This window comes from Gigantopelta aegis, chromosome 3 (genome assembly GCF_016097555.1).
Source record: "Gigantopelta aegis isolate Gae_Host chromosome 3, Gae_host_genome, whole genome shotgun sequence".
Taxonomy (NCBI): domain Eukaryota; kingdom Metazoa; phylum Mollusca; class Gastropoda; order Neomphalida; family Peltospiridae; genus Gigantopelta; species Gigantopelta aegis.
This window is the reverse complement of record NC_054701.1, coordinates 37,028,323-37,040,952: the sequence shown is the minus strand read 5'-3', so window position 1 is coordinate 37,040,952 and position 12,630 is coordinate 37,028,323. Positions and strand designations below refer to the sequence as shown.

Sequence of the window (12,630 nt, the reverse complement as noted above, 5' to 3'; positions counted from 1 at the left end):
CACGTTTTACCCTCTGGCAGAAACCCTGGTTTGTTCAAGTACAAGGACAATGTTTTTGACTACTCAAAATGTCAGGACAAACGGACAAGTACTTATTTCGAACACTGAAGACCTAACACCAGTTCGCAACATGCATGTATTTTGAGGGATAACACTGAATTACATTTTCAGTGGGACTGATGATAACAGCTAATGCACTCATAAAGAAAGCTGTTTGAATACCCCTTTTTCCCTTTAAAAAAAAGTTTAAAGATGTTATAATACTATATACACTTTAGCACGTACTTCATGCACCCAAAGTTTGCTCATGTTAGTATACTGTACAGTACTTAGTATTCACTAAAGAAACATGAAAGAACTACATGTATAGATGGAAAAAAAAGAAGCTAAGTCATAAATGAAGCACATTAACAATAGACTCCTCTGCTGAAAATAACATCAACAAGTTGTGTTAGTTTAAGAAGCTGTGGATGAAGGAATGTACATGCTATATGAACTTGTACAATGTAGGTCAAATTTGGTCCAAGTAGGTTGAACCTACTAGTACTAAAAGCTGTCACTGCATTGCTACATGTACGAGACAAAAACCTGTTTGATGTGTACTAATAATGACATACACATGCCAAAGTAATGAGAGAGATGACGATTTTAGGTACTAGACATTTTTAAAACTGGACACTGCATGTAAGGCTTCCCAATCGTTCACAACAGGTGACCTCTATTCACAAGAACATTTTATTCAGTTTTATGTCCAGGGCTTCTAGAAATTTTATCATATCTACTAGCCATGGGATCAGTGATTTTTTAAATTTACTAGCCACAATTAAAAATTCACTAGCCCTACTTTACTTTAAGTTAATACAATTTTACTAAAAGTAACAATCAGATCATTATGTCACCTAAAGAGGGAGATAGACCTTAAAAACACTAAGATTGGGGTAAGATATTTAAATTTACAAAATAAGACTTAAATGCAGTATTTGACAGCTTTTTTTCACTATCCGTCAGGCATGGCAATAGTAGTTATTTACTAGCCCAACACTGAATATCACTAGCCATGGAAGTGGGGCTACCATAATCTAGAAGCCCTGATGTCACTATCTGCTATGCACTTTTTAAAGGTAGTCACATACTTCTAAAACATTACAATTATATTTATTAACTGCTGATCAATTTTTAAATATTGTCACTAATCAAAATTTAAAAACAAAATATTCCAACGGAGAGGCTAGCCTCCCCCCCCCCCCCACCACCATGTACATGTTTATACAGGCATGGGTAGTACTAATTAAATTGGAAACATGTTTCAACTCCAAGCATAGAACTAAATAAACATATTATATTAATATATTCCACTGTAAAGTGAACACACAAAAGATTTACTGGAGTGTGTCATACAGATGTTTTGATTCACAGCCATGTAAAGACATTATGACAATAATAATACAATACAATAAGCCACAGATTCAGCATGAAACATACTTGAATATGAATGTACATATATTTACAATGCATGTACTTAAATTCATACATTTATATAAATTATGTGACTGAAAAATGTCAGCTTCTAAAATATATTTTCATTTCTTAACAATTAACACTGCTACAATGTCATGCATACCTAGATGTTCTGTAGACATTGTATATATGCGACTTCAATGTTTATGAATGGAGTTTCAGTCATAATGCACATAATTCTATATAATATCAATAAAGTAGTGTAAGTGAACATAGAGAATTTGGACATTACACTATTAACAGGCTGGGTCTTGTTATTTTAATAATATTAATAGCCAATTACCTAAGGGCGTTGGCTAAAAGTCGGCTCTTAGAAAAACAATACAACTTGTTATTTGCAAAGGTGACCTTAAGCAAGGTGATAGTTGACCAATTGCCTGTTAATTGAAATAAATCATCAATACAGTGTCATGTTTTTACTTTTACTTTGGGTTATTTGTTTTCTACCAAGCATAACAGTGTTGTGAAATTAATGCATCTGTTAGTCTGGCAAAAATATTTTTCACACATTAATGTTATGTTTTACATAAATTATAATACATATTTTTAAAAAAATTCCAGAGTGAGAGTGGAAACCCTATGTCACCATAAACCTAATGCAAAGCACCAAGTGTTCTTTAATATGCACTTCCCTATAGATAACACCTTTGATGTACTGTCTTAGGCAAACACAGAGGTATGAAATTATATAAAGTAGAACAGTACTTACAAATCTTCCTTTTGCCGTTCCGACAGCAACATTTTGCAGTTTTTTTTGTTGATTTCTAAAATCTTTGTATTTTACTCCTTTAGTAGACTTGATTGTGCTTGGATGCTGACTCGGGCAACTTATGTGTATTAATTCATTCTTGATCCTGAAACAGAATGAGTATGACTTTATAAACAAGCATTCTGAGAGTGCATGTATTTTGCCAATCGAATTTTCATATCTCTTAATTCCAAGTGCCGTAACTCTGTGTCTGTAACATTATGTGATAAAGATATATACAAATTTCATCTCAATAGATCTTCGGGCATTGCAAAGAAAACCCCAATTTAAATCTGGGAAAAAAAAATATCATATCGCCGAAGTTCAAGGGCTATAACTCTGTGAAAAAAGATATACACAAAATATCAGCTCAATGTCTCGAGATTGTCAAACAAAGTTTTATATAGATCTCCAAAGTTCAAGGGCCATAACTGTCACAAATGGGTAAATCACCATGGTTTTGTATGGTTTTTGTTTCATAAGTGCTGGCGACGAAAGTAATACACTTGTTTAAAAAACGGAAGTAAACATCACAGTATGTTAAAATGTGGAAGTGAAAAAATCCGGATTAGGCTTTTACAGTGATACTATACCCGTAGTTCATGATATTGGGCCTTCACACTAAAGGTTTTGCCTGTAGGTCTGTCATAAACTGTACTGAACGAGTATTTTGACAGTAATAAATATTCATGGCTGTTAACAAAAGTAAAATGTTGTGACTGAAATTTCAAGGTACAGGGCATTGTAGTCCACTTTAAACATGTATTTCTCCCATTCCACACCCTGTTATTTTTTTTATTGGACAAAAACATTAATTTGATGGGTCCTGCAGTGAACCTATAATAATGGAGGCACTTGTGCACTTGTGTAGTGGGATATGACACAGAAACCTTTTTAAAGTTATTAATAAGGCACTTGTAAAAAATTTTGTGGGGTAGTGGATGATATGACACAGACGCCACCTTTTTAAGGGTGTTCTTTCATAATAAGCGAAAAGGTACCTAAAAATTTAGGCTTGACGAGATTGGGGGGGCGGGGGGGGAAGGGAAGAGGGATGACCCCCTGAGGTAAAAGCCACCCCTCTACCCCTTGTAACGTTTTGTTGATAGTCCTATGTTGACTTTGGGGTCTTTAGTAATACAAAATATGTTTCAACCCAAAATGGCAATGACTGGTTGCATTTTACTTTATGAATTAACATTACGTTGCACAATAACAACCACCACAACCCCACCCCCCAATTATGTTTTGTCACATCCCATAATTCCCACTCTCCTTGGTGCACGTTGTGTAGTTTTCGAATGACCCCATTATTCAATCATAAATAATAAAGAAGTAACATACCGCTGGTCAGTAAATGTTATATTTGACCGAATCAACTTTAATTAAGTTTCAATATCTATAATACGCAATCTAATATCTCCCAGCAGAACTATTACATTGTAACAGTGTTCAAACTTACACGTGCTGTTCGTCACATGGTGTGACATCGGGTACGGCCATTACTTCAAAGGGAGTGAGCAGCACATTTAAATTAAAGGTGGGGTTTTTTCCACTTAATTTACAACTACTGTAGTAACGTTTTTTGTTTGTTTTTTAATTACAAGAACCATACCAAAAATGATTTTAAATAATAATAATAATAATAATACAGGGCACAATATTTCACGCGAACCGCCGTTCTGTTCGCGTGTCGGTTACGCAAAATTAAATTTACGCGAACCGCAAACTGGTTACGTCATGACCTGTAAATGTTCAGAAATTAAAACTTGCAAACTTCACGATTACAGGACGTTTATTCACGGAGACATAAAACTAGTATTTCGATAAATGTTTTAGGCTGAATTTTAGATACTTGATGCGCAGCAAACCAGTAAACAAAGTTATATTGCAACAGATTTAATTTGCAACCAGTCTAAAGTAAATGTTCAGTACAGAGTCGAGCCAAAAGTTTTAAAGAAATGTGCTCAGACCGCTGGGGAAGGCTAAATTATCTGCTGCTATTAACAGGAACCCAAAAGTGGCACAAAAATTGAAAAATACTAACGTCGCATAACGAGCTTTAAAAAACAAATATTTAGAACGTCACTGTAGTATTGAAGTACCATCGATAAAGTATAAGTAACATAGCCACTGCAAAACGAAAATAAGAATCCCTCCTAATGATTATGTATCCATTTCAAAGACGTAGCGCCCATTACACACAGTAGGCATGTGCGTAATGCAAAAACAAAATCCGGGAATAGGTCGAGGTTGTCTGTAATTGTTCTATAAAATATCCTCTTAAAATTGACTCGAAAAAAGACAGAAAAAAAAAGTTCTCCAAAAAGGCTCAGAATGCATCTACAGCGGTCCTGGGTTTCAAATTTTTCACAGGGGGAGGCCCCCCGAATTCCCCCGTTCAGGCACGCCTTTGGTGTGCGTAATGCTAAAAAAACTTTCTGGCTACACCCCTGTATTTTGTTTCAGTACTGGGCTGATATTCAGGTCTTTTACAATATTGTTAAATTTACCAAGCATTAAAGACATTTTTTTTTGTAAAATGTTTTCTTTTGTATTTTGTTTTAACTTTATGTTTGAGCTAATAACTATGTATTTAAAATATAATTTCAACGTAATTTTGAGGTAACCGATCAGGTAACCCACGGGTTACGCATATATAATTCACATAACTGAACAATTGGTTACCTAGGTAAAAACCATGTGAACCGACTTCCGGTTACCTAAGATTTCGAAATATTGTCCCCTGTAATAAAATATTTGGAGAAAAAAAGTACGAAACATATGTACACACCGTTTTTACAAAATAAGATCGTCTGCTTAAAATAGCACAGCAAATGATAGTGCAGGGTGCACAATATGTCAATACTTTACTTTCTACGTCCGTTCGGACTATGTAAATAGCGGATTGGACGTGTTGCGATAGATCCCAAATATGTGTTAACGCAAATGGATAAATTAAAACAAAAAGTTGTATTCTTCTACCAAAACTGTATTATATCAGACAATGTAGGCATTATTACTAAAAACTACGACACAACAGACTGTATCAAAACAGGATAAAACTAATTTGCATATCCAGGTCAGACTTGTTCGTCATGTGTTCGTAATCGAAAAATATACAATTAGCTAAATTTTAAAACATTTTTATGAGTTCAAGTATCCGCGATAAGAGCGACTTTGGGAATCTTTATTGGGAAACTGTTGGGTCGTAATTGGGAAAAGGTTTGATATTGGATTTGGAATTTATGTTAGGGGAATGGGGCCGTTCATCGGCCCCAAAATGTATGGTAGATTATACCCATCCGATAGGTACCTAAAAGGGGGTCAGTGGGGCAAAGAAAACGGCCGAAGTGATCGGGTCGACATTACGGAAACTGAAAACGGCCGAAGTGATTCTCATTAAAAAAAAAAAAAAAAAAAAAGACTGAAAAAATAATTTCCACAATTTCTCTGACGACGGAAATCCGTCTCACGACGGACAGTTAACAGCCATGAATATTGTTTAAATCAAACTTGCACTAGCACTGTGCTTTCACACTGCCTTTTGTTTTTGGATTACCCGGTTAGGTTGTTACATGTAACAAGCTTGAGGATTACGAAAAAGCGTACACGGTTGCCAAAGCTTACATTATTTTGTAAATAATAAACGTAAAAATTATTAATATCAGACCCGGTACTTTTTTTTTTTTTTTTATTGGGGGATGGATGGAAATTCACGAAAATAAATGCTCGTGAACTGACTCATTTTTATTAAAGTATTCTACAATATATAAGTGATTTAAATTCAGGATATTTCGCCATGGCCCCAAGCCTGATGGCATTGGGAAATTAGTGCAAGTAAATCAAAGATATGTTTTCAGACCACTAAATAATGAAGTACACCACTGTTCAATTAATTTATTACAAAAGACCTCATTAAATATATCTATTGGGAAGTTTTAGTACAAAAATTGCTTTGCTTTGGGAAAGGGCCCAATGTTCAGACCCACAGAACACCGGTCTGAATAAATCCCTGATAATATCAAAAAGTAAGTCTACTGTCTAGATAATTATGGCGTACCTATCTATTCCAATAAGCCGATGAGTTCAAGATTTTAAAAACAACATGCAGTGTCTGCAATAACTTTTGATCTTGAAATATTTTAGAAAGCCCTGGTCCGAAACCTCAAAAGCGAAGTCTAGGTGTGACGAGTCTGTCACTGTCAAAATATAGTGTATGTTCTATGTTGTGTAAGCTCCAGATCTGTAGTATGTGGCCAGAACTGATGTAGTGTGCATACTCACCCAACCCAAAAATCAATTTCGCCCATAGCCGCTAAATTTGAACCCTGCTATTCAAAACTTCTGTGTCAATGGTTTGTCAGACTTTTTGACATGCTGCAATTTTATTTGGAAATGAAATACAGTTGATATCTTTCCATGAATGCTAAGTTGAAAAATTTATTTGGTTATAAATACAACTGAAAAATAATTCATTTATTATCCACATAGTTCAAGATATTCAGGGAAATATAACAAGTATGCCTGACGTGTGTCAATGATTTCATGTGTACAATGAATGACATAATTTTGTAAAGCGACATCATAACTTAATGCAGCTTCCCCATTGTAACGCTTATCAAAATGGCGTCATTTAGTTGTCTCTTTTTAGTTACGTTTGAAACATTTTGACATGGTCCTAGCTTGTTATTCATGAAAATAATATTTTTGATAATGTGGAAAATAAAGAAATTATTACACTCGCGTGTGAATCGTACTGATTTTACGAAACTTGTGTCATGATTCATGTATTACCCTCGCTCTTGCTTGGGTAATACAATAATCCTGACACTATTTCATAAAATCAAAACGACACACAAGCTCGTATAATAATCTCTATGACTGCCATAACATGCAGGGTTAGCTCTGAGTGAGAAGAAAGTTTCACCAAAATATAAATTAAACGTTTAAAGTTGCAGAAACAGAGTTAATTTAAAAATAATTTTTTTATCAATTATTACATAAAATTATTTCGTCATATTAAAATAAAATTTGCCCATTGTTTTTAAAATTTGCAATTGGCAAATTAGGAGAGTGCCAGAGTTAGCACTGGCATGAGGCCTAAGAGATGTCAGCGAATTCCAATCACTTTGAAAACTAAAATCACTTTATAATAATAAACCTACTAATAAATGTATTAAACAATATGTACTTTAGTTATTTCAAAACAAATACAATGTTCTCGCTGCTCCATTTAAGTGTGGTGGCCCACCTCGCTATTGCCGCCCCACTTTATTTTTCTCCACCCTTCTTTATTTTCCAGCATCCTACTAAATTTTACAACACCCAACTCTGCTGTTTCAAAATGCTAATTTTTTCACACACTGAATTTTTTTTTTTTTTTATTAGTCTGCACACTGGACATCAAAGGAAATAAGCTGCGGTATGTAGGAAAACGCAACTGATGAAAAACTTCAGTAGCTTAGACAGGTTACAATAATGTAATTTAAAAGTATATTTGACAGCTTCTATTGTATCCCATACCAGTATCCATTTGTATGTTTGATGCAAACAATTAAAGTTCTATTTATTTGAGCAATGAAAACATTTTATGTTTATCATTTCGACAATCTCCGACTGAAAATCCACTTATTTGGTGCCAAATTTGTTATGTGATCAGAACATTCATTCTGTCTTTTGTGTCCACCGATTCTTGTCTGATATTTTTCTTCTATTCTGATTTAGTTGGTAGTAACTGATGATTTTTACTTACTGTCATTTGTATATTCATCAATTCTTTATAAAATATTAGAAACTTTTCATTTTGGGGGGAATATCACTGCTTATAAAAACAACAGAAGTGGCAGTGTTCCTCATCAAATAAATTTATTTTGGGCGCCAAATAATATATATATATACACTGCCTTTACCAATACAAAACTACTTTTTATCTACGGGCGATATCAATACGATCAATTCATTAGATGAAGAAATAAAAAGAACAGAGAAATATTATCCCATTTAATGGGATCACTTCATAAAAATAAGGGGTAGTTCTTTCCACAAAACCGACCAACACACAACGATATATGGTAACCAAGCTTCCACGCCCTTTTTTATTTTTTTGGGGTGTGTGTGTGTGTGTCTCGCAGCCACCCTCCTTTCATTTCCACCCAGCGAAAACATCGATATATTATCAGTGGTAGAAATTAGGAAATATTTTCACTAGCCTGGGTAACTAGTAGCTGAGGAAAGTTACTAGTCCCCAGAAAAAAATCACTAGCCCCCCACACCCACTTCATTATTGAAGAAGTTTGAGACGACGAAAGATATATGAGATCTAGCAAGATGTTCAAGGATTAAACAAACATTACGATGTTGCTTGTACTTTAATCTTTAATGGTGCACAAAAAAAACCCCACCTCAGGAATTATCGTTACTGTTACTGAATTATTTTATTCTGTCCTAATACACTCGGATGTCCACTGGTAAACTTGGTATAATCTCCACTCGAGACGTTTGGAAACAGTTAAAATCGATGGATGCACACATGATCTATTACAATGCGTTTAATTAAAGACTGTATTTACTTCCGATGAAACGAACACAAAGCACCAACACACACACATAAAAAAAACTAATCTTTTCCCTTCCAAACATGCCTCATCTATAATCGGAATATTACAGCAATTTTTTGGAATTCGGAAACAAAAAACGGAAAGTTCTGATTGTGTTTGCAGTAAATATCCGAATTTATCGAGACCAAACTAAACTGCAATACTTTTGACTTTGTCAATCTGTCATAGCAAATTTTTATGAAATACATCTACAGGTTTCAATGGCAAAAATAGTTTGACGGTCTGCATAATGAATCTGGGTCACAACTGTCCAGTATTACTCGCCCGGGGGATTAGCGCCATTTAAATTGTACTCACCCTCAGGGATTTCTACTCGCCTGGGGCAAGGGGGCGAGCGTTAGCTTCCATCCCTGATTATATGTTTCTATTTAATTTTGATTGTTTAACCTTCTGATAGAGCTGGGCGGTATTGAAATTTGATGTTCGGTATCAATATCGGTATTTTTGGGGTGAGTTACCTCGGTATCGGTACGGTATTCGGTATTGACATCGAGCGCTATTTTCGGTATACTCTGCTTTAAACGCATGCCTGTGTTAAGGCTCACCCGCTAATTTCATCTAAATACAATTAAATTCTATACACAAGGCTCTCGTCTGATTTATACCAACCCATTTTGCGTTCGTCAGATATATTATTAGTGCTTTCCGTGAAATATTTTTCAATACCGAAATTTCGGTATTTTGAAATCTGCTCGGTACGGTAAATCGGCATTGACATAATACCGATACCGAACGGTATATACGGTGTACCGCCCAGCTCTACCTTCTGAGTATGTCAAGTCAGTCGACATACTGTACACTGTATACAGTCATTCCCCAATTCATATTTCCCGCCATTTTGCACACGACATTCACCAGAAATGGAAATAAAATAAAAGAACAAAGATTTTTTCAAAATGGTGGCTTTTGTTTTGATTTTTTCAATTGAAAATACCTTGAAATTTTGAGTTCAAAAAGTGGTTTTCGGCAAGTATTTTCGCTTGACAACAATGACGGCACATCGCGGTCATTTTCAGGGATCGATAGCTGATTGTGCCAGCTAATTTGATAATAAATTTAATCGTTTTACCAACAACGAAAATTACCAAATATTGCAATATGAATTGTAGTTCGGATTTAAAAAAAAATTCTGGCCAGGAAACCACTGTTATCGGGAATAATGGACATAAATATTGGACAGCTGGCCACAAATGCCCGTAAGTAAACGCAACTTTTTCGATTTTTTTTTGCCTAATTTTAATCACCATTAGCTGATCTAAAAATAATAAAAATGACAAAAAAACCACAAAAATAATACTTAATGATTCATATATGAACTTTATTTCATCTATTTATAAAACATTTAAGTGAATATATGTGAGTAAAAATTATTTAACTTGTACCCACTCAACGTGGTTTTTGTTAAAAATTAATCCAGTAGTCTAAAGGTTAACTAACATTCATCAGAATTGCAACACCAGCTAAGGTACTGTTGATAAATACAGATTGACAGTTAATCCAGAACATGCGCATATCATCAGGGCTTCTAGAATTTTTTATAAAATCCACTAGCAATGGGATCAGTGATTAAAAAATTGTGCTAGCCACGATAAAAAATTCACTAGCCCTACTTTACTTTAAGTTAATATAATTTTACTAATTAATAGTAATAATCAGATATGTCACCTAAAGGAGATGGAGCTTGAAAACACTAACATTGGGGGACTGGGATGGGGCAGGCTATTCATATTTATAAAATAGACTTAACTGCAACATTTGACTTTTTTTTTTTTTTCCACTAGCCGTCAGGCAAGGCAATATTAGTTATTTACTTGCCCAACATTGAATATCACTAGCCATGGGAGTGGGGCTACTATAATCTAGAAGCCCTGATCATACTACCTGTCTGGACTGTGTGGTTTCAGAGGTACAACTTACATGTTCAAAATAAACACAATGACAATAGATTATTTGTCCACTGTTTAGTTTAGATGGGTAAATTTTTGTGTTAAAGATGCGTTGGTGGTTTAAGCCATTCTTAACACATTGGCTCATCAGGCTTACTCGGGTGTATTAATAGATATGGGAAAACTCCTTTTCCGGGAAAAAGCAAAGACGTTCAAGCAACAGTTTATAAGCACACACATGCTGCATTATAATTTATATAGTCAAATAATGATTTTAAAAATGAATTTAAAACATACTGCATTGAACTGCTTAAATACAGAAATAGCAAAAATGATCACACAAAATGTGCAAAGGTTTTCACGAAATATTGTGCCATAAAAGGATAGTCTAACATTCAACCTTATAGTCAAGGTTTATTTCGACCTTACAATAAAAAAAAAAAAAAAGTCATAAGATACTAGTCTATCTTCAATCTTGGCCAAAAGTGTTTTGTGAACTTCTATTTTTAAAGAACAATCTTTTATAACACTGCTAAATAATACTTTAATGGAACAAATTCGAATTTTAATGTGTGGTAGAGTTTAAATCTTAAGCAAGGGCAAATTTCTGCCTTATGGCTAACATTTGCACTGTGGATGACAGACACTATCATTAGCAATGATAATTTTTGCATAGACTTCTATCGCATGGCCGCCATGATTGGACACCAGTCGATGACTGGTAGACTACAACTGTCAATTAAATTTCAAAATCAAGGCAGATTATGCTTGTAATATATCATGTACAAAGTAAGACATCGTAAGTAAATTACCTGTAAGTTATTCTACCAGAATTATTTGTCCTGTGAATGACAAAAAGACGAAAAATCTGGCTAACCCAAATAATAATCCTCTTCCTTCTGTTCTGGCGATCGGCGCACTTTATTGCGCATACGGAAATGATGCCACATAAACCTCGAGCGTAATTTCCTTCTTGTCACAGGGGTCACTTATTTTTAGAACTGATATTTTAGGAACACAGAGCAATATAATTATATTTGCAGAATTAAAATATATTTAACTTATGATTAAATTGTTTATTTAAATATATTTTGCATGTATACAATTTACAGCAGTTTTTAACACTGTAGATTTGTATGCGCCTGTTTACCAACAATGGAAATAAAAAATTTTTTTTTTTAAATGTTGTGGTCTTAATTTATTATACAAACAGCAATTGTATAATTTTTTGTGGCACACGTCATAAATAAGCTGACACCTTTAATGATTACTATCAGCATAGCTAATACAATTTTAAACTATGTATTTTAACTGATTATGTTGTATATTATATATAATTATTACTTCATACTATACGTCATTTATTATGCATGTTTATAGTAGGCTACTAATCAAAAGCATACCCCAACCTGTTTTTGCTTATTTTACACCATTCATTAAACTGTTTATTTTTGCAGTCAATAAATATGTCTAAGCTGATTCATTAAAATGCCTGAAAGTAAAACTTTAAAACTGCAATATCGTGACATATATACAAACAGGTAGACCTATATAATAAACATTAAAACGTCTCTTTTTATAGAATTATTTTGTTTTTTTTGATTTGTTACAAAAGGAAGTTTGAAACACGAGAATATATGAAACTTATTTCCACTGATTGCTTTAATTATTATTACACCTTGCAGCTGTGATAACCTGTTAGGTGTAATGGTAACATTTCTATTTAATCTTTATTAAACTGTCCATGTAAATTGTTTCCAGTGTGTTGATATTACACTGTCAGTATAATTTATACCTCACCATTTTATATTCTAATTATGTATGTTGTCCAATGTATACCATGCCATGTTTATATGAT

The 12,630-nt window shown here is 33.9% G+C and overlaps 1 protein-coding gene across 1 annotated transcript in view; it reads right to left on the bottom strand.

Moving 5' to 3' along the window:
- LOC121367976 (lissencephaly-1 homolog) overlaps positions 1-11,688 on the bottom strand; it is a 39,807-nt gene extending 28,119 nt beyond the window's left edge. The window contains exons 1-2 of the mRNA XM_041492450.1: positions 11,585-11,688; positions 2,228-2,372 (exon numbers count right to left, since the gene is read on the bottom strand). Of these exons, the coding sequence (XP_041348384.1) occupies positions 2,228-2,259 (32 nt within the window). The 5' untranslated portion in view covers positions 2,260-2,372; positions 11,585-11,688. The remainder of the gene's footprint in view (positions 1-2,227; positions 2,373-11,584) is intronic.
- Between the last annotated feature and the right edge of the window lie 942 nt (positions 11,689-12,630).